Source organism: Cheilinus undulatus, linkage group 5, assembly GCF_018320785.1.
Source record: "Cheilinus undulatus linkage group 5, ASM1832078v1, whole genome shotgun sequence".
NCBI classification, from domain to species: domain Eukaryota; kingdom Metazoa; phylum Chordata; class Actinopteri; order Labriformes; family Labridae; genus Cheilinus; species Cheilinus undulatus.
The window spans coordinates 27,422,955-27,447,144 of NC_054869.1; the positions used below are offsets into that span (position 1 = coordinate 27,422,955).

Here is a 24,190-nt window from a genome sequence, read left to right on the forward strand (position 1 = left end):
TAAAAGACATGTCGACATGTTGTACATCTGTTAGCAGGAGTTAGCGCAGACGTCTCTTAGCTTAAAAGGTCAACAACTGTGCCAAGATACTCACACTGCTGTACAGCTTCCACAGAATAGCCATGAATAAAAACAGGATGAAGAGGTAGGGGCTTTTTTTCTAAAATCAATGGTAATTTCTTTTGTTCTTGAAGCATTTAAAAATGAGCTCTTACACAAATCAATGAAATCATTCACCACAGTTCTGTGATCTGTGTCCTGATCCTTAAGAAGTGATACAACCACAGAATCATCGCAGACTTCACAATATGCCTTCCCTCATTTTAACTGCCGCACTCATTTGTGTATAAAATAAATGAAAGTAGTGAAAGGACACACCCTTAAAGAGAACCCATGGAAGCACATTTTTCATGACTAATATTTTATACAAAGAACAAAGTTTGAGGTTCTCCATTTTAATGGCATAGAGAGCAGATTAACCCAGCAGCAAAGCATTTACTTCTCATGTACACAGTGACAGCTGAGCACAATCCCTGTCCACAAGCAAGCAAATATGAAGTGTGCCACTGAAGATATAATTTACTGTTTTAATGAAATTTTCAATATCAAGATGGTGTCGTTTGAAGACCATCGCTGATTCACAAGTTGTTGAAAGGCTGCACTGTAGAGCCCTGTGCTTTTTTGCCTGCTCTGCAGGATTTCTGACCATAACTGCACGCTTTAGCACCATGTGTCAAAAGGCATCTGCACATGCACAACTTTAGTCTATTCTAGTCTAATATACAGACTTTGAAAAACATTGCATTCAATCAAATGAATTAACCAAAAAAGAAAGGACGTCTTAATGTGACATCCTCCACAGCATGTGCAATGGCTGCACAGACGTGTGGAGCAGCTGACAGCCTCACACTTATTAACTCCTATGTTAGTTATAGTAATGAAAAAGCAATTCAACAGACTTTATTTATGCTAAGCATCACTTATTAATCCTTACCTTTGATCCCTGGAAAGTTTGCTGTGCTATCTTGTAAAGACTACAGAACACTTAACACCTGCTTTCGTATCCATTTTTTGCTGCATTAGGCTATTGCTTTTTGTAACAAGGTTATGAAGAGGACATTATTTCCCACAAATATAGGTGTGTAATGGCTCAGCCTCTGTGTGCAAATGATTCTTTGTAGATTTTTTGCACACAGATGCACGCAAAATAATTCTTACAACAATTCTTGAGCTGAGTCTTCATTTGTGCAGCGTGCTCAACGCTTAAAACTCTGCATAAAGTCCAGAGTATGCTGACCTGCTGAACCACAACAGCAGCTGTAGCTCTCTGTGGCTGATACGCTCAGACACCTCCAGCCTGCCAGCATGGACAGCGATGCGAATTCAGTAATCTACGATGTTCAAGTCAGTGATAGAGCCCACAGGCTATGAAAGTAATCCTTCTTTATTATATTTAATAACCTCGATGGTGAGCCGTGTGTCATGCTCATTACTCCAGACTGTCAAAATGACAGACAGCCTTCAAAACTTTCCCTCATCTTTCTAAAAAATCCATCAAATATGGATCATTCTCCAGTTAATGTGACCCCTGAGTGGGAGTAATAACCACAAAACTTGCTTAACACTTTCCCCAACTTAAAATTAGTTACTTTAACCAAAATTACAGCAACACAAGAATAAGTGCACACAATACAAATAGAGACTGACTGTCAACATCCAAGCTTCATGTGGAATCCAGCAGGCTGTAACAGCTCGCTACATGCTACTGTCAACAACCTATCAAGCTGACCAAACATAAACCACATTTCAAGCCCAACATAAACATGCCTTTGCACAGCCGGTAAGAAGAGGGCTATTTTAACCAGATGGGCTGTGCAGTGTCCAGGAGAAGCTACTGATGACAACATGTCACAGTTTGCCTCCCTGTCATCTCCTCACTCCCTGCATCTCGCTCCAGAGCCACTGGTCTCCCATCTCCTGTGATCACCAGCTTCCCTACCCCCCTCTCTCCCTCTGTCTCTCACACAGGCTTTCCTTTGTGTTTGTGTTTCCCTTATTTTACCTTCAGTTTCTTGCTGTCTTCTCAGTATCATTTTCAGCTTTCAATCTAAAACATATGCACGGCTCCTGTCTCGAAGGACTGTGCAGTTTCTCCTCTGGCCTCTGACAGTGCCCTGACACCCACCGGTGTCCCAGCGGGAGAGGATGACATCTAAAGACAAGATAACAAGAAAGGAGAGGAGGAGGGAAAGACTGTTTTTCTCATACCTTATTATAATTCATCAGTCTCAGCTGATCAGCAGGTGTCATCATACTGAGTTATCAGAAAAATGAGTGTGGTCGTGGACATGCACATGTTCACACGGGTTGACTGACATGACACAGTTTTACTTGCTGTTATATTTAGTCATGACGTCTGAAATGACGGCACGGTAATGTTTGACGTTTGCTGTGATGATCTGTTATTACAGAGGTTAACATCAGCTCTTCTGACTTATACATACAGACAAGGAAATAAGAAAGAATGAGGGTTGGTAATTTTTCTTTACTTGGATTTCTTTTAGCATGTAACACAACATGACATTTACTGATTTTCACTTAACCTGATTTTCTTTAACCTCCCACTGTCTTTTCGTAATATGTTAATATTCTTGTAAATTTGCAAAAAATAAATTGAATTTTGGATTTTTCTGTTGCACTTTTACATTGTGCTATTTTGCATCTTAAACTCTATGAGTTTGGAATAAACACAGTATATATCCAGCCTGTCCAGCCTAGCCTCAGAGAAGCTACTTCTTTACTGGACCTGTCCTAATTTACCTTGTAAAGCAGGTGGACTGGGCAGATTTAATGTCTGTCATTGGGCAGATCCGTCTCATAAAGCTACAAGTTTAAACACTTGTTCCTGGTCAGAGAATGACTGTATCAGTCAGCTTCACTGGAGGAGAAAGAGGCAGTAAGTATAGTTTAGTTGAAGCAACTGCAAGCTGCAATTGCAAATATGGTGAAGAAATGAGCAAACAGGCAGCTTTGGCAGGAGTTTAACTTATGCCCTGGCTCCACTGATAGTGAATAATCTTGTACTGACAACAGCTGCTTCTTGAGTTTATGGTATTACTCTTCAATGGGGGCACAGTCCTTATACATCATAGGCTTTGTTGCTCTGATTGGCCTGCTGAATGTGACAGACATAACTTTCTTATTTTTGAAGGGTTTTCTCTTTCCAAATCAGAGTGATCTTTTAAAAAGGATAAGAGTCAAACATTGAATGGCTGACATACCACAGTTTGCAGGAGACTTAGCTCCATGTCTTTCTCTGTTTAGGCTGACTGAAAATTAGTTTGAGACGTTCTTAATATGGCAGCAGCCATGGATTAGATTCAGAGCCCCCTAGGCAGTAGTGTCGTAAGTGATGGGTGGTAAACTGGTATTAATACTATCATCACTGGAATTAATTTTTGCAACACCATCATCACCGGTTTAAATACGTACGTTGTGTTGTGATGCTCTAGCAAGGCATATCTGCTCCCACTGCTGGTGAGGCAGAATGATTTGTGACTTAGCTCAGGCTGAATCCAGTTATTATTATTATAGTTACTCTTGCTGTTGTGATTAAGCATGGTAAACATGTAAAACGTGTGTTCATTCCTCTCCAAGTTTCATTGCTGTAATAACCACAACATAGTGAGTGTGCTCACTGTCTGCATAAACTCTCCAGTACGGCAGCCAACGCAAAACTAAATCAATGATAAACATGCTACTTCCATCAAGTTCTTCACAACAGAAGTCCATAGTTCTTACTTTTCTGAAGTGCTTTTATTGTGAATTGCCCTTATCAGGAAATGTGCTCAAGACAACTGCATCAAACACACCTCAGCGGGGTAGAGTTTAAGCGTAAGACTTTGAGTGAACTTAGAAAGAAGTGAACATAGAGATACTTTACAAAAAGAAAACCCATGCTTAGATATGAGTTGAGTATGCCATCAGAGGCTTATTTTAACTGGAGAAGAGGGGTTGCAACACCTGAATTTGGATTCAAATGCATTATCTCTTTTAATCGTGTTATACAGTCATGTGAACCCATTGCTGTAAAAGGCAAGAAAAATACTGTGATATGATATTTAGGCCATACCGCCCAGGCCTAAGTGTAGTGGTGCATGCGGAAGTGGATATACTCTTGTTTTATATGCCCTTTATTGGGTAGACTCTTCATTCAAAAGTGGGTTAACTCTATTGAGAGTAAAAGAGGAGGCTGAGAGGAGGATGAGGAGAGGCACATTCATCATGCCGCATCCATTTCCTGAGAGGGGTGTGGTCAGGGGCAGAGTCAGACAGCTCAGTAACATTTAAAGCCACAGACACAGAGACAGCTCGTTCAGGGCTGAAACAGAGGGGTTTTTAGACATACAAAAATCCAACACCGGAGTGTTTTTTCAGCAACAAACTTCACGGGCATGTTTTGGGGACCTCTGAAGCCAATATAAACATGTCTTAAAAGTGTAAAATATGTCCCCTTTAAAATTATATTGTATTTCACATGACTTTAAAGAGAAATTAGGTTTTTTTCATTTTATATATTATTTTTCTCGACAATGACAACCTTTTTTTTTTTTTTTTTTTTTTTTTTAACATTACCCAAAATTCCAGATCACACTCTTTAGTTAACCTACTGTATATGGATAAATGCAATACCATAAATCTGTTTGAAATGGCTTTGGATACTGCTGCATCAGTAGTTGTCTTGTTTTCTTACATTGATTGCTGTAGGGGACATTTAAAGTGTTATATTTACTCACTGAGAATTAGAATTGCAGCTAAATGTATATAAAGGTAGAGATTAAGTTAGTTTAGAAAACACTTTAATAGCATTAAAGTGCATTACAGCATTAAAATAAGAACATTTATGGCATTAAGAGCCTTTAAAGAAATGACATTGAGTATGAATATATTATACATAAAGATATATATTAAATGCAAGATAAAAAAATTGATTTTAACAACAAAATACATTACATAATTCTTAATCATAAAATATTTGTTGTAAGTTTTCTGTTCTAAGCAGTTTACAATATTCAAGTGTTATAAAGTCCCTGACTGCAGTCTTACCTTCCACAGATTCACCTGCTGCTCTTACCTGAGCATGATGGATTCTGCTTTAAAGTCCACCCCAGACTCTTTCTAAGGATTTGGCTCACAGTTTCCTCCATTTGCAAAATCCTCCTCTCTGTCTTTGGTATAGATACAGTCTGCATCAATGGGAACGTCCACAAAATGTCCCATCTACTGTGTACTAGGAGGGAAGCAGAACATTAACCCCAGTGTTAAAGAGCTGCTGTGTGGTTTTCTGCTTGACAAACTTAGAAATTAAAATCTTCTTTTTTTAGTTTTATATTTATACAACAAAAGCACAGAAGTGAGTGGAACACTGAGCACAAGTCATCTAGTGGGAGGACAAGCTTTGTCTGACTGAAAATCCAACGGTGTCTATCTGTAGTTCATGACATGTAACTTCAGCATTATGTTCACCTTTTACACACACACAGTTAGATTGTTTTCAGGGGTACCGTAAAAGTTGGAGTAATTGATATTATGTTAAGTTTTATTCAGCAAATCTACAGAGAATGTGATTTTATCTCTTACCAGGCGATTCAACCAGGCAGCAAAAGATATCTGGGGATGACTCATCGGACTGTTAAATGGGATCTTTTAACCAGTCTTTTATAACATATGGAAAACATTCTGACTGTATCCTTTGTCAATTCATAGACTCAAGGTAGGACGCCTCGTCCCCAACTATGAAATGATGCTGACTGTATCTATGTGTTTTCATGATAAAATCCACCCACAGTCTACACACCTCAACTCTTCCCCTATTGTAAATGAGATTTAGCAATCTTTATATAAGGACTTGTTGGATATGTAGCTTTGTTCATACAGACACAAGATAAATAGTTTAAAATGCTGTCAACTCAGTACTAACAAAAGGAAATCTCTGAAATTTTGCTCTAACTTTCAATTTTAACGAATCCCTTTTAGATTAAGTTTGGCTTTGGCTCTACTAACTTGCCTCAGGAATGAAAACTAAAAAGCGCCCACGGTATCAGACAGACCCCTTTTATTCAACTCAGGCTTACTCTGCAGACATCTGAAGGGAAGACAACCTGCTTTGGATGAAACCACTCAAAGGGCTCACAGCAATCCCCAGTTGTAATCATCATTCTAGCCACCTTTAGCTCATTTCCACCAACTTTATTAAAACTGCAAAGAGCACTCGCTGCCAGGGATATTATTCCACCACTCTATTTGCATAAAAAGCAACAGGGGGCTTTTCTGGTCTCATCAGCAGAGCTCTTTGGATAGGGAAACAGTAGAGGTGTATAGATGAAATCCTGCAAGTATTTGCATATCAGGATGGACGCAAGTGTTAATGAGACATGGGTTTGAATGTCTGTATCATCATAACATGGTATGCCACTCGTATAGCGAGTTATTGCTGGCTTGTAAGGCAGAATTTGCAATATGCATCACCCTTTTGAAAAATCCTCTTGATATGTTGAAGTGTAAAGCTGATATTTCACTTGAATGATCACTGCTTAGAAGTTGAACCCTCTGCCCTTCATATAACGGAACTTTTACTTGAAGGTGTCACTGTAATTGGTGTGTTTCTGCGAGCGTAGAGGAGGTGGATGTTTAAGGTGTGGGTGGATGAATTCATATATTTATGAGTGTGAATGTCACTTCTTTTCCAAGTGTATGTGTTTTGTTGGGCTGTCAATAAATTAAGATTTTTATTCGCGATTAATCTCACAAATTTCATAGTTAACTCAAGATTAATTGCAAATTAATCACACTTTTTTGTCTGTTCTAAATGTACCTTACAGGACTATTTCTCAAGATTTAAATACCCTTGTCAACACAAGTGGACAAAAATACTTTCTTTATGCAAATGTTCATGTCAACAACCCCAAACAACAACAGATAATGTCTGGAAAATTCTCTAGTCTAAGCTCAAAGATACTGAATGCTCCAAAAATCTACTGAGAACATAAACATGGTAAACTCAAGCCCAACAAAGACAACAGATGGAGATACTAACCGTAATGTTACATTACTGAATAATATCACAATGTAGTGTCTAACTTCAGACTTCTAAAAGTTAATTCCTCTGTTGTTCTCAGCAGCTTAGCACAGCACAACAGATCTCATCATCACACATGTACATAAAGTACATGGTCAGTGAAGATTAAATCACTTAAAGAACATTCCTGGTTCCTTCACACTAAAGCAGACAATTTTGGGCTTACATTAGGGAAATAAGGCTCACAGACACATTTCTTTACACCAAGAGTACTCACAACAGGATGATACAAAAACAGAGATGAAATACAGTTAGAGAATTAGAGTTGATCATTTTTAACATATTTAGTGCTAAAAATTTGACAACGAAAATACACGCTGCCCATGTTGTTATACAATTAAAATAGAGTTTCCTGGTTTTCTGCATTTTTTGATAATTGAAAAAGAAAGATTGCCTACTATTTGGTGTCTAGAACTTTTGTGTGTTTTTGTTGCTTTGGTATCAAACAGTTTTTGTTCAGTTTTTACTAGAATCTTCTAAATGTTTGTACTTCTGAAACTGTGAAACCCATTTGTTAAGAGTTGTCTATCACCGATCTATGGAGATATCATTTTTTATAATATCTCCCAGCCATTGCCATGTCACTCTTGAGGCCAACAAAGGAGCAAGAAAAGCTAAATGCACATTTTCAGTTCAGAGTAAACCTGCAGGAGTTTAAACATTACAAAGTAGAAAAGCAGTATAGCGGTGTCCAGTGGTCCAAAGGGAAAGGAAAAAAGGACCCCTAGTTATGAATCTAAGAGCAGAATGGGACACAGAGACTAATGATTTTAGGGCAGAAGCAGCAGCCTGTCTGTTTAGACTATCACAGTATTCTAGGACTGGTAGAAAGACTCCTTCAACAACATTAATAAGAGAATTCATATCTATTTCTGTCAGAAACACAAGTTTCTCTGGACATTTGCCAGTAAAATTTTCATCATGGTGCTTATATTGAAAATCAACAATCAAACCAACTTCCAAAGTTTACTCCTGTCATTGGTTATGGACAGTTTATTTTGTTGAAAAGAAAGAAAACGTGATTTTTTTAGGTGGTTTAGTAGCCCATAAAATGATGCATTTTACCTATATAGGACACATACATTCATGTAAAAATAGAATAAGAACATTTCTTTAGTTACAAAGTAATCTTTGAAAGTGTTTCTCAACTTTTTGTCGCCTAGTATTTTTGTTGTTAAATCCATTTGAATTGTTCCCAAGTGAATGTTTTTTGTTAACTGTATTACAAAGTATAATTACAACCATGTAGCCCACAGAGAAATATTCCCTTTGACACAGTCCCTGTTCAAAGTCAAATATCTTTACTTAAAAACACCAAGAAAGAAGAAGGTATCATCTGCAAACATGCAACACTCTGCCTATTACTTAAAGTAAATTGGTTATAGATTACACTTCCATTCACAGCTGATTGGATAAAATGAAACATTAATGGTTTGAGAGAAAACTTGGTCAATTTAAGAGGAAAAACAGGAACGACAAAGAATTAATGAGAAATCAGCAGGATATAAAGATGACACTATGTAAATTAGTCACTTCAATCTTTTAATAAATGTGCAAAGAAAAACTTTTGCAATCTTGTTTACTGCCTATGGAAGACCTGACAAGTTAAAAGACTTGAGAATGCTTCTTGAAATGTGACACAAACATACTGTGGTTTCCATCTGTGAGACATGCGTCGTGACTAAACTAGATCAAAGTATAACTCCTCTATTTGCACCTTTGCTGATTCGTCTTGACACCTGACAAGTCACTCGCCTCCTTTTCCTTGTCTTTATATACCGTGAATTCTTGAAGTTCCTCTCTCTTTGAACTTTTCATAAGCTGAGTAGAGAAAGGTATCTGAATAGATGCTTTAACAACTGTGAAGCTGATAGTCCCCCCTCCCACCACCCTCTACCCGTTTTGCCTTCACTGACAGTCTTTTTTTCTCAACAGAAATTGGGAATCCTCAGCCGTCATTTTCACTTTTCCCTGACTGAACATTTACAAATCATTTGGGGAGTGGATAAAGACGTGTATACAGAGAGATGAATGGTTTAATTTAGGTTCAGATGGCATAAAGCGGGCTAATCGGAATAGCTGACAAAAGCTCTATGACGGAGGAGTGATAACCTGCGGCTGCTTCCTCATTGCAGGAGATTGGAGTGAAGTGCTGGGTTGGTTTGGGGTTTAATTGCATGACTCAGTGTGTGTGTGGGGAGACTGACATTACAGGAAAAAATCCAGTGGGATTTAAAACTTAATGAGTGTTACTTTGCATGAAAAGTCAGAAGCGGCAGTTTAAAAAGTCTGTTTTTGTTGGATATATGTTTTGTTTTGCACCTGTCTCTTTGGGGACTGTTTCTGTCTGCACTGTAAGCATCGTCTTCCCTTTTGTTTGCTTATTTACCGGCCTTCAGTTTTTCTTTTTTTGGCTCTTGTTGTCCAAAGTTCATTCTGATTTCTCTTCCCCTTACATAAGTCTTTTCTGAGTCTTTTTTCTTGTCTTCTTCACTCTCTTTGTATCTCTTTGAGCTGTCCTTCACTGTCCAAACTGTCTCCAGACAAAAGTAGGTTTGCACATCAGTTCACAGAGTTATGAATCTAGTTTTATTCTCAGCTTAGAATTTGGAAACTCAGTCAGGGTTGTCTTCACTTTCCTACCAGTCACTCAACTTCAGCTATGCTTGAAGAATACCTGTTTCTGCTTTAGTTAAAAGGGTGGAGTATTTTGGTACCTCAGCATAAAGGTTTGTATGCGTGTACCAGATGTTGTTGTGCTAACCTCCTGATGCTGGGATATTAAAGAAAGTTTTAATAACTTTAAACAATTTGATTTGGTTTGCATTGCATTTTTTGGAACATGAATGTCTAAGAATAACTCTACAAAAGTTATACAGGCCAGTGGATAGAGGTTGACTCAGGATACCCAGCCTGCTATTATGCGTTCACTCTTACTGTGCGTTCAGACCAAAGCGAAATAAACATTTGCCTTGCCTGATTGTGCAACTTGCAGCGCAAATATATTCGTGTCCTCAAATTGAGTGGGACGAATTTTCGCCCCATACCCAGAAGTGACAGAGGGTGGTGGGTGACTTGTCTCCTAGATACCAGCAGCGGTTGTTTCTCCCATTCATGCTGTGATGAAACATAATGGAAATCAGAACTGTATTGCCATCTTTTAGCTCTATATGTGAAGGAGTCCCGTCATATGTGCATTCACAACTCATTTTTACTCTTGGATCAGAGACGGGATTTCTCTGACGGACACAAACCATCGGCGTACGGTCCTGTACAGCTGCGAGACACCTGCCCATCTGTTAATGGTGAGTTTAAGTTTCACTGACCTTTAAAGAGACACACATACAGTAGCATCTTACACCACACATTGGCATTGAAATACAAGGAAAAAGAGCCATAATGATGCTGAAATTCCTCTGTCCTACTGTATATTTGTTGGCATAAAAAAATTAAATGTTTTTTATTTCCATGGTAACATTACTCAACGTCCTCTGTTCTATTTCATTCAATTTCTAATGGAGTTTGGATAAATCACTCCTATATTGATGTTGTAGGTGCACTAAAAACACCAAATATACTGTAGCCTATAAAGTGCCAATAACTCCTTGTCTGCTATTTAACATCAGTTAAAATACCTGTTTTCTTTGCTGCAGGTTCCTGGTCACTCATTCAGAATGGTCTTCACTTTCTGCCACAACTTAAAAAGAAGGTCATCTGGTTCAGGGAGAGCTTCACATCCTAGCTCTGCAGAGAGAGCTGTCCCATGGCATCCCAGGTGTTCAAACACACCCAATACTATCGATACAAGTTCATGTAAAATTACTTTTTTTTTTTTACAGCTAAATTAATGCAATCTTTAAAAAACAGAATCTTAATCTGATTGGAATAAATTTGTAGCATACCTTTTAAAAAAAAAAAAAAACACTCACATTGGGCATCTTGTCTTTAACCGACAGCATAATAAAGATAAATGATGCAATATGGTATTGTGTGTTCTGTTTGAGTCAAATGCATGTTTTAAGGAGCATTTAAAACCTTAATCAAGTGTAGCTGATAATGTCATGTAGTGTAGTCTGTACATCTATAGATCTTACAGATTGATCTACAACATAACAACATTTTGTGATTGGGATTTAAAATACATTTTGAAGCAGACACTAAGCAAAACATGCCCATCAACCCCAAATTTGTGGCAAAGCAAAAATACATAAAGTGAGTCATTTCTAACAAAAGTAAGGTGTCTTTATTTTATGGACAATATAATAAAAAAGAGCTGGATTTTTGAGTATTTGAATTGCAATGGGTGTCTTCTGCATCCTTTGCAGGGAAGGAAAAAGGCTCTTGAGTGAAAGCTTGTCTTCTGAAAGGGCTGGAGGGAGGAGGTACAGCTGATGAGGCTGGACTGAAGCTTGTAGACGTGTCATCTGTCTTTGGCTCTCCCCTGGTTGTTTTCTTTGTCCCCCTTTTCCCTGTATGAAAAAAATTAATAGCTGTGTGAAACCACATTAAGTTAACAGTGAAGATCTGACTACTAAATTACTGTTTTTTACCAAGTTATCATGTAACTGCTTAAACATCAAAGTAAAGTGATACATACGGTATATTATAACGAGCATGCAGGCTCTCATTCGGTGGCAAAGTTATGTGCAAAATGCAATGGATTAGAGATTTACAATAACATAAATTCTTATTAGTGGCCAACTTTGATTACAAAATACTGAACATTAAAAGACTTCTTATTGATGAATCACAGCCCTAACTATGATTACATCCAGCCTTGATTTTTCCCTCTTCTTTAAGTGCATCATACCCTCACTTAAATCATATACTGTTATTTAATAGTTGTCATTTATGTTTCCATAGAGCGTAGTTGCATTAATAAAAGGCCTTTGTGATAGTCTGCAGGTATTTTAGCGGCAGAGAGGGGTCATAGTGTTAACATCCATTCCTAGTTGGACTAATAACGGCTTTGGATATGTTTCTAACTTATACTACACCTCATTAATGAGGATTTAAACATTTTCCATGTCAATTCTGTCTTTTGATAGGTACAAACAATTGAAACTATCTGTGAAACTACTGTTTACCCCACACTTGGTGTTTCGTCTCTTGTTTACCCACCTGTGACAGCCTGTGATGGGGCTACATCTGCATCTTTACCCTCGTCTTTCTCCCTGGTCCAGCCACAGACCCTCGCTCTACCCCTCCTTTTCTCCCTCACGTAAGTGTCCCGGAGCCTCTCCAGGAAACTTTGGCATACTTCCCCTGGTAAAAATCACATTGAATCACCGCTGTTAAACCAGGAAAAGGACAGCGTGGTGAAGCTAACCGCTGTACTGGCAACTAACTTTGTTCACAGACCTACAGTGTTGAATCAAGTGTCAAACACGTATTTTACGCACTTACCAGATAGTTTAAACTCCACTGCTGATGTCATCCTCGTCATCCTCTTCTGCAGACACTGATTGGCCGTTGCGCCACGGCCTCAGGCGAATTTGTGGCCAAAGTTGAATAATTTGAACTCGTGCGTGGGCACGGATTCGCCATCTTCGCACCACCAGATCGGCATGAACGGTGGTGCAACAAGTCTGTCGCGCCGCCTGGCATGAATTTGCGTCTTTCCATTGACTTTCTATGTAAAATCGTCGTGCGACAAGGTGAAGTTCACTTTTGGTCTGAACGCACTTTTAGGCATATGGTTCTGTGGTTCCTACCTCTGAGAGGGTGCCCCCTTGGTTCCCCCCTGGAAGCCACAGTTTGCGTCCCATTGATCCCAGGTATTCCATTTCAATCAGGCTTGCCCCTTCAAACCGTTTGCATCCTATTTTGACACATATTCAATGGATTTGGAGGAGAGTTGCCCACATTTTTAAATTTAACCCTTATCTTCATATGTCAGCAGGGATTTGGCTAAGCTCTGTATAAACAAAATACTTTCTCTGGAAGTTCTGGCTTCACAAAGGGATAGGGCTTCTTGGGGATTTATATCTGGATGGAATATTGAAACCTTCTGAGGCGCTCAGACAGGAATTCAGCCTTCCACAAAATAATTTTGGAAATATCCAGTAGTATCTAAAGTAGTTAAGGTATCTTGTACATTTGGCTCTCCTGCAACAGCCCCACCTAATGCTGATATTCTCCAAAGGGTCTTAAACATTTGCGGTCATGGGCATGCAACCTACTACCGTTCAGAATAGAAATGTTCCAGTACCCTTTTTTATCTTCCCAAAACTGATTCCGATACCAGAGCATTGGGTATCGACAGATTTTGAGTGCCAATCTGATGCTGTTGTAAGCTTGCTGTACCGACTGTGCTGTGGAAGACTAGCAAATTATTTCATCCCTACATTTGACCCAGAACACGGCTCAACAGACAGAATGGTAATGCACAGCATCTCTGTGACCCTTAAAGTTTTTTCCTACTGATTAATTAGGCAGCATGACGTGATTACAGAACAACCTGCCATTGGTTGACAGACCCTAAGGGAACACAATTTGACATTTAGCATTCAATGTAGTGGTAATAAATGATCAAAAATTGATTAGAAGTGGATAAAAAGATTTTCAATATCGGGTTTACTGGTGTGGATTTAATCTTTCAAGTCCCAAAAAGTCACCTGAGTTCCAGGCTCACCAGAAATGCTTCTGTAAGGGATTCTAAGGCATGGGTAGTGTCAATGGGATGGCACAAGGGCAAGCTTCAAGAGGAAAAACAAATACGACGATATGATTTATGGTGCAAAATTTATTTAACTTTTAACTTTTAAACTGTGTCACTTCTTGCCATGTATGGCATTCCAGTCTGGGGGATTTTTTAACACATACAGAAAATAATCGTCACACTGCCTCCAAAATTTGCAGATGCAGTGGGTCCTTTGGTTCTACTTTGGTGCTCTTAAAACGGTAGCTCATGCATGTAGTGTTTTCTGGCAGTGAAGATGATTTGATTTTCTAATGTGTAGCCTGGCTAAATGAAGCAAAATACAAGGTTAAACAAAACAATAATGGATCAATGCATAAACATGTGTACTTGCAGATACCAGTACCTGCATTGTAAGCGGTATCAGATGCACTTCCGACACTGGTATTGAAACCAGAACGACTCTGTTTCAGATGTCAACACTTTGTCTTTGAAATCAACATGGGAGACTGACCTACAAGTAGCGTTTATCAAAACAAAGTTGGAAAAGACAGAAATGGACCAGAAATGTGAAAAAATGTCAAGGGAACTGTGTACAAGATTGACCCAATTGAAAATTTTAAACAGAGTCTTATTGGATCCAACCAGGCTTCCACAGAGTAGGCCTGACTGACAGCTCAAGGGGCTGGAAGTGTCTTGACAAGGATGGCACTGTTGTATATTATAGAGAAAATGATTGGCTGGGACATCCCCTTCACCCCTAGTTTGTTTATCTTAGGAGACCCCTCTGCTTTGAAGAAGTTAACTCCACCACCTGCAGATTGGACCCAGAATGCCCTTATGCTGGGGAGGAAAGTTCTTGTTGGAATGAAAAACTCCCTCTGTACCAGCTCCATCCTATTGGCATACATCGCTCAGCCACCTGGCTGCTTTATAATGATTATCGTATAGCCTGTTTGATAGGATGGAGGAGTACAACTCAAAATGGGACCATTACCACTCATTTTTAATATCTATTGATGTTACCAGCTCATGAACTAAAGAAACGCAATAAATGCATAAAATTATGAATAAGTGTGGGAAACACTGCATAGTAGCCTTTCAAGAGGAAAAAAAAAATCAAAGCTGCCAATGCATCATTGTTACCTCCGCCAAGGAGGTTATGTGATCAGCAGGGTTTGTTAGTTTGTTAGTTAGTTTGTTAGTAACATAACTCAAAATGTTATGGACGGATTTTGATGACATTTTTAGGAAATGTCGGAAATGGCATAAGGAAGGGATAAGATTTTGGAAGTGATCTGGATCACTGTCTGGATCCAGGAATTTTTTAAAGGATTCTGTACTTTTGGGAGATAGGACTAATGGCAGAGGTCTGCACTCTCCAAGTAATAATAATAATAATGAATTTATTTATAAAGGGCTTTCAGTCAAAGTGCTGTACATAGAGATAAAATCAACTTGACAATAAAAACATCAGAGAATCCACATATACAAACATACTGAAACAATAAAAAAGGACATCAGTAAAACAAACAGTTTAAGACTCGTATGTAACAGTAAACAAGTGGGTCTTCAGCTTTGCTTTAAATACATCGATGGAAGATGCTTGCCTGATATCTACAGGTAGACTGTTCCATAATGTTGGTGCATGGAAAGAAAAAGCCCGTTCCCCAACCGTCTTTTTACGGACCTTTGGGACGCTAAGAAGCCCAGTACCCTGAGAACGCAAGGCACGAGCAGGGACAAATGGGTTTACCAAATTTAATAGGTACGAAGGGGCAATGCCATTTATGATTTTATACGTTAGCAGCAGCACCTTAAAGTCTGCTCTAACCTGAACAGGTAGCCAGTGAAGAGAGTCCAGCACTGGAGTGATATGCTCGTATCTACTCGCTCTGGTCAGAACACGAGCTGCTGCGTTCTGTACCATCTGCAGACTGTGAAGGCTCTTCTTTGGCAAACCTGACAAAAGGACATTACAATAATCTAAACGTGACGAAACAAAAGCATGAATAAGGACCTCAGCAACCTGGATCGATAGAACCGGTCTAATCTTGGCAATATTTCTGAGGTGGAAAAAGGCCACTCTGGTCACCTCTTTAACATGGAACATTGAACAAAAGAGTTTGATCAAAGACCACACCTAGATTTTTAACTCTGTCTTTACAATGAATAACACAGTCACCCAAAGACAAAGTGAAATTATCAAACAGAGGATTAAGTTTTGCTGGCCTAATAACCATCATTTCTGTCTTTGCAGAGTTTAGAAGCAGGAAATTTGTTGATAGCCAGCTCCTAACAGCTGAACGACTGGCCTGAAGTTTATTAGTGTAAGATCCACTATGAAGGACCAATGGCATGTATAACTGCAAATCATCTGCATAACAATGAAAAGAGATCCCAAAAGAATGTAAAATTTGACCTAAGGGTGTCAGATAAAGAGAAAACAGTTTGATTTATCCCCTTTTTTCTGTACATCTGATTTATATATACTTTTGTGTGTAATGTTTTTTTTGTCTTATTTGTTTTTGTGTTCCTTACCAGTCTCAAAGTTTTACTTTTCTTCATTTGTTGTTATTGTCCATTTTAGTGTGCCATCACTGTTCTGAACACCTGTTGGTTTTGGTTATTCAAAAATTAATAAACTATTAATCATACAAAGAAAGTTAAGAGAAAATGGAATTTGCGTCAACATACTAATTCAAACCAAGTGTTATCTCAACACACTTAACAAAAAGAGCAGGTCTCAACCATAGTCTATGTTATATACTGACAAAGACCCAACTCTAATCCACTTATGTTTCTTCAAATTCTTCCAACAATAACACTGATAGTTGGGACAAATACCACCAAATTTGCTTTAAATTGGACTGCACTCCTCTGATTGTCTTCCACTGAGGAGTATTTTAATCAAACCAGTTCTCCACAAGGTTTATTTGCTGAACAGTATACCATTGTATACACATTCAGAAAGTTACATTGCCTTTTTTACTTTTTTTTTTTTTTTAATCTGGTGCAACCTTTTTGGTTTCTCTTATCCATCAAAGTGACGTTCATTCCTCTTGATGAGCCTGTGTGAGCTCCATTCAACACTGGGATATACAGCACCATATGTAGGTGGACAGAATAATGATGATACTTTCTGGTATGAGCAGGGAGTTTTTTCATTAAAAGCCAGAGTCATATCACTTATTCAAAATGCATGATGTCTTTCTGCATTACATTATGCTCTCTGTATATAAACTACAGTGGGTGGATTAAACATTACCTCTCTTGTGTGGTTGTGACTGAAGTTTTTGCAACTTAACGCCGACAGGAACTAAACTTGGGTTGTTAACGTGAGTGTTTTATGTGATTTAAAGATAAAGGGGAAGTTAAAAAAATACAAATTTGCATTTTTATGATCTCAAAAAACCCTGAGGGGACTTTAGTTTATCTCTAGGGAATCATATGGAAACTTCTGGCAGGTATTTCTAGTGATGTTCGTGGCAATCCTTCAAATCTGTTGGGGTATTTAACTCAATGTCCACAAATGTCAGCATCGTATTGATACTAGATTAGAGAAAATGTCAGGGGATCAACATGGTTGATACAATTTGTTCTCCGAAGATGATCACCTTTTTTTTGCCTAAAATCAGATAATTAAAGACAGATTGCAAGTTCTCTGGTAGGATTTGTGAAACAACCAACCTTTCACATGTAAAGTCAGAGGTGACAAAACTGAACTAAGCACAGCAAGTAAGGGAATTTATGTTTGGTAGATTATTTCTTTGTTGTAACAATGCTTCTTGGTAATAAATATACCATGGGACAGCCTGTTTATTTCCCTTTTAAATTATGCCATATTTATAGAAACATCCATTTGTGGGATGAGCAGCAGAGCTGAGTATGTGGGTTGTGCCTGCTTGACCCCTGTTTGTCAGCACCTGTGAGCATGGGCCCTGCTACAGTGGTCAGTAGGTGTCTGCTCCAAGAATAGGCATGCCATGTTTGACTGATCTGGATAAGGCCTCGATAGGGCAAATTTATGCTGATGTTTTTGCAAAACCAAATAGCGATGTTATTTGGAGTGAGCCCTAGTACCATCTCCAAACTGAGGCCAAGTTCCAATCTAATCCAACTTTATTTGTATAGCACATTTTACCAACACAAAGTTTCTAAAGCGCTGCACAGAATACTGAAACAAGCTTCAAGTTCCATATAACAGGGGATGTCAGAGACAGGTCATGAAGTGACATCAAGAAAATGACACCCTAAGATGATGTTTCCTCACCCTGTCAGCACTTAGAGACTGTAGGTTGTCTTCTACAGGTTCGCAGTAAGGTTTGCAGGATGATGTGGCCGAAGACTTGCTGCCTAGACAATCTAGAAAAAACTGCATGCAGCCAATCTCTGGTCTCATAGTGCTGCCAGGAGGCCTGCCATGACTGACCTCTAGTTTGTATTAATGTCACCAAGTGCACTGGAACCTAAACATGTGGAGGAACATTACGTTTAATGATAAGTCCAGATTCTGCCTATATTTGATCATAGGGTCAAAGTTTGAAGAAGACACGGAAAATGCTATACTGATTGCTGCACCGATAGAATAACAGCTTTTGGCGAAGGCAGTGTGATGGTGTGGGGCAGCATCTCCCTCTGGAAAAATGAAGCTTGTCATCATCCATGCAGAGAGATATCGAGATAAGATTCTGCGACCGGTGACAATCCCACATCTTCACAGTCTTGGACCAAACTCTCTTCCAATTTATCAGAGACTACTTTTAGAATTTAGAGTGGAGAGGATTGAATGGCCTGCCAGCAGTCCTAGCCTCAACCCCATTGAACACACTTGGGCGTGATGTTTCTGCCAGAATGACCAGCTCAACCACATCGGCTGACTTTGGACAAATGCTGATTGAAGAATGGGATGCCATCCCACAGCAGTGTGTGACCAGGATGGTGACCAGCATGAGGAGGAGGTGCCAGGGGCTCTTGTTTGTTAAATGGATATATGATTTAGTTGCCAGTAGTTGTTTCTTCAGACTTCAATCATCCAATAAGATGTTTGACACTGGCAGAGAAGATCTGGCACATTTTTCATGGGTGCAACTCACATACTCAGCTCTACTGCTCATCCCAAAAATGCATGTTCTTTACAAATGTAGCAACATTGAGAAGGGAAATTTAAACTGTCTTTCCGACATTATAAGATTTTTTTGTCAAGAAGTATAGTCACAACATAGATATAATCTAACAAACACAAATGTGTTCTTTTTGTGCTAGGTTTGTGTTTTTCAGAGTTTAAACATTGAAGCATTGAAAACAACCTTGTCCTCTGCTTTTAATTTGATCCGATGTATTTTTTGTCAGATTCAATTTCAGTGATGTCGGGACTTAGCTAGGTTTTCTACTATTCTAGTCTTAAATCAATTCCTATCCCAGACAAGAGGTGGATGTACCTCAGCAGTGTTCATTTCATCGACTAAAACTATGACTAAACTATTCGTTGATAGCCTTTTTTTCCATTACAAAAACTAGACTAAGACTAACAAAAATAGATTTGTTAGGACTAAAACTGACAAAAGCAAGTTTAGTTTTTGTCAAGATTACTAAAACTAGACTAAAATGTAATGTAGTTTTCATTGAACACTCAAAATCTATGACATTTCTCTACTGGTGGTAAATCTGTCAAAAAACAATGCATCTGTAGCTATTCTGCCTCTCAGCTGTAGAAAGCCAAGCTTAGCTTGAATGAGCACATTTGGATTTTTATATAAATCTGAGGACCAAAGAGCCCTCATACATGCATTAAACTGTACTCTGGTCTTTCTTCATGACATCGTGTTGCTGCAACATCTCCTTTAACTGGATTTCAATTAGATTTGTTTTACCTGTTCAAGAAAGAAAATTTCTAGAGTTGTATTGACCTGGTATGCTATTTGTAGAGCCCTCTCCTTTCAATCTCATGTTTTTCTCCTGTTGTTTTGTTCCCCTCAGAGCCAAGAAGAAGACCAAGCCCTTGAACCTTAAGATCCACAGCAGCGTGGGCAGCTGTGAGAATCTACCCACGCAGCGCTCGCCCCTACACACCGAACGATCCCTGCGCTCCTTCTTCTTCCCCTCTTTCATCCCTTCCACGCCTCCTGTCCATGCTGAGACACCCTCTGCAAGTAAGTCAGCTCTTCTTTTTTAATCAGCTCACACTCCAGATTTTGTGAACAGTGATTTTTTTTTTAATGCCTTTAATATATCGCTCTTCATATTCTAATCCCTGTTGACTTTGCTTATTTAGCTCTCAGGCAGTAGGTCTTTTCTAGGATGCCATTCTGGTGTGTGCCCGCTAAATAAGGATGTGTGCTGCAACCTTCAGCAGAAAACTGATACAAGCTTGATTTTCCTACCATATTTTAGGTTCCCTGAATGGCACAGCAGTATAAACCTCAAGATAGTTAATCTCATTCCTGTCCTGAAATCAATCACAAATGTTTCACCTTTTGCACTTTTGCCCATGATCATATATTTTCCCATTAAGAAACTACTTAAATACAGCTCTGTTGGAAAATGCAACAAATGGACAATCAAGCCACATATAATGACCAGAGGTGATGTGTTGCTGCACATTAGTAGCCTCACTGGCTGATGTCATGCTGAGGAAGCCATTAAACCAGGGATTAGACGGGGAGTCATGGAGGTGGTCTCCAGGAGAGGAGTGATGGATGCCAGTCACTCAGTGTTGTGAATAGTTGAGTACTTTGACAAGCAGGAATTTAAGGCACAGGGGTGCATATTAGTAATTGGAGGCATGACATGGAATAATCACAGACCTTATGCACAAGAGGAAACAGAAATACTGAAAGTACACACGTTTGGGCAATTGGCACCTCTGCAGATGTGAATTCTCGGTAAAGTCTAACTATATGATGTCGGTTAAGAATGCAGCAGTAAAATGATAGATTTTTCTGGTAAAACTTCTCATTGCCCATTTAGTCATCTTCATTAAAACACCAGCTACTCTTTCAGTTATATTGCTCATGTCTAGACTGCCCCTGTATACTTCCGTAAGTAACTTTTTTCTCCCTCAAATGGCATGGCATCACTGAACTTCAGCATTTTCTTATTGCTTCTCTACGTAGAAATCACTTCCTACCTCCTATCTGGTGTCCTGTTGATGAGTTAGTAGGGATGTAGTGGTATCATATCTCACTGAACAATAATACCTCATTAACAAGTCAACAGTACGGTATTTATTGCAGTATCAAAAAAATCCAAACAACAAATTATGAGAAAAGTGACATCAGTGTTTATTAAACAACAGTTGCATTTTTAATTTGACAATATCTGCAAAAAAAGGGTGGAAGGTGTGCATTGAGTTTAAAAATGTAAACTTAAACTTTGGCTCCAGTGTTTTAACTACCCCTCTGAAAACTTTGCTGTCTGCCACTGAAAAATAGCTGTAGGTGTCTGGCGATATATTTACTGATACACTTTGTGATCTGTTTAGCCCTAGTGCTGTTGTGGGGAAGTGGGATTGTGAACTCTTCCTTAAGAGTCTATTTTCCCAACCCGATTCTGCTTCTTGCATCTATGTGAATCTTTACAGGGTGATGATTTACTAAGTGTCACCACAGTCCTGCAGCATCTGCATAGTATTTTGGTTTGTCCGTCCAATTTCACTCAGTTTTCTCTTGCCACTCGGAGCATCCACCATTTTTATGTTTCTAGATTAAGCCAGCAAGTGGAGCATAAAGGATGATTGGTACACAAGGGCCAGTGGCAACTGTGGTTCCCACTTCCCTTTGCACCGCTTCACTAGAATAATCTTTTTTCTTTTTTTTCCAGTCATGTTTCTGGTGTATTGTTGTTGTTTTTTGATGTGAGACACGTTTGCACCAATGAGTGAAGTTATCCACTGAATTAAAGTTCTTGCCTAAGACTTTGGGTGCTCCTAACACTTCCAAAAGTGTAAAATCAACTTTCCTTTCAAAATTTTGTGAAAATTTCCCTGAAATCAGAGCATTTTGCATCAAGAACTCTAAGTATGAAATGTTTAAAAAAGAAAACTCTGTCAAGTGTTCACCAGGCACCAATAACAGTCTCTTACAGCTCCGAGTTCATAATTTTTACAAAAACATGTTCAAATTTTCATTTTTTCATTGCCAAGTGGGGAAGGACTGTGTTAAGCCTATGAGAAAAGAGGTAGAACATGACAAACAGAAATAACAAGAACCTCAACACAAAATAGAGCAGATTTATGGCTACAATACCTGTAATCATGATAAAAGTAAGAGTGGGAGTATCAGTAACAAAGTTAACTAATGGCAGCAGTGTTAATTATACCATTTGAATTCCAGCAGCCCTTAGATTAACATCCAAAATCATTATTATGATAATAGACAGACTGATAATGATAGATGGAATTGGAGTTAAGAGGTCCAATCCTACAGCAGACCATCCACACCAGCGATCCAGAGGAAACTACAAGACAAGGGAGCTCAAGAACTCCTGGAATGGTCTTCTAAATGTGACTCTTGAATGAATTAAAGCTTAACATGTGATCACAAAGCTGTAAATAATAATCACAGCTCTGCAGTCGGCTGCAATGAGGCCATCTACTCCATTTCAGCCGCTGTGTGTGTTCGTGTGTGTGCGTGTGTGTGGGAGCACACACCAACAACCCTCTGAGCCAGAGTGTCCGAGCTAACAGCCTCCGCTCCGGGCTGCAGCAAAGATAGGCCTTCTTACGTAGACAGAGAGTTTTTTAGGACTTGGATGAAGTACATGTTGCTTTTTTTGTCCTGCTCTAATAGAAAGCATTAATAGATACGGCGGCTATCACAGCTAGGTTTGGAAACCTGCCTGTTTCTGGCTAAAAGCTGAGATAAACCGTCACTTGTGGACAGCCCCTCCTTCAGACTTCCTGGAGGAGTCACCTCTGACTTCTTCCTTCTGTTTGAGCTTCTTTCTCAGGCATGTTTTACCAGAAAGGTTTGTTTTCACTGGTGTCGATTATAGCTGGAAATTCTGAGACAACATGTAAGCAGTATCTGCTTAGACACCTATAAAATGGCATTTTTAGTGTTCCTGCTCTGTGATTAATCTGTTGATGCTGTTCTGTAAACAGCAGCAGGTTTAAAGAGTCTGACTGCTTCATGCTCCCTGAGGCTTTCTGAGACGAGTCACTAAACACGCTGAACAGCACCTCTGACCATTCATCATTATCTGGGCTGCTTCTTCTGGTATGTTTAACATTAGTTGATTGCAGGTATAAATACTGAGGATGGCTTCCTGTCTGTTTGGTTCATTACCCCTTGAAGTTTTATATTTGTTTTCCTTTTGGAAATGATGTGCCCCTTCAATCTAAAACGTTATTGGCTATGTGTTAAATTTTATCATCTATATACTATAAAGTAGCTATAAGGTGTTGTGTGAACAAATGTAAGACTAAAATACTTGTCCTAAAGGGTCTTCAGCTCTTATTTTAAGACGTTGTCTTTGTGTGATCATGTGGACAGAACGATGCATGCTCCTGCTGAGCCAGGCTATTGGTCCCGGGTCTATGTTTGGGTTGACGGTATCACTGCCATGTTTTACGTCACCCACTCATCTGAATAAAAATAAATAGAGTTACAAGACTAAGGCTGCAAGACCAAACATGTCTGCTCAGGGTGAGTCAGTGCCTGGTGTGAGCTACAACGTCAGCATCTCTTGTTAGTTTGCTTCCCATCAATGATATTGATATGATAATGTTAGATAAGATAAGGTTTATGGCCTAGACTAAGTGGTTACCTCTAATAAATGGCCAAGGTACATCTGACCCATTCATTCACACCAGTGCAGACCTTCCTGACAAACATCTATCTAATCCTCCTTTAATCCCTTATTAATTGGTCAAATACACAGACTATGGAGGGCATTGTCATTTCAACATGAAACATTTACATGTGATAATCACTTTCTTCTACAAACTGAGTTTTTATTGGGAGAGTTTTCTTGGATAAAGTCGCATGGAAATGAAATATATCATAGAAAATACTTAAAAGTAAATTGTACTGATAGACTGGCTGAAAGTTAGTTTTAGACAGGGTTTTCAACATGGCTACCACCACAGATTGACTCAAAAAAGCCCCTTTTAGTAACCAAAGGCTAACGTTACTCAGGCCTTGTCTACCCCGTCTATGGAGACTGCATATGAAGGAGTTACTGTTGGGGGCTCAGTGCCTTGCTCAGTGGAACCCTGGCAGTACTAGTGAACCAGCACCACTCCAGCTACCAGGTCTGTTTCCATACTTATTCCTTGTACAAGCAACCCACCAGTTCCCAAGTCTCTGAACTATTGGCAATCACACAAGCATGCACATTCCTGTAAATTAAGCCAATATTGGGGTATCAGTGCAAAAATAAGAACTTTCTTTTACCATGTCTGCAATCGT

At 39.0% G+C, this 24,190-nt stretch overlaps 1 protein-coding gene across 1 annotated transcript in view; it reads left to right on the forward strand.

The window, feature by feature from the left end:
* ksr2 (kinase suppressor of ras 2) overlaps positions 1–24,190 on the forward strand; it is a 180,262-nt gene that overhangs the window by 90,888 nt on the left and 65,184 nt on the right. Inside the window, exon 6 of the mRNA XM_041786621.1 lies at positions 19,758–19,930. Within this exon, the coding sequence (XP_041642555.1) occupies positions 19,758–19,930 (173 nt within the window). The remainder of the gene's footprint in view (positions 1–19,757; positions 19,931–24,190) is intronic.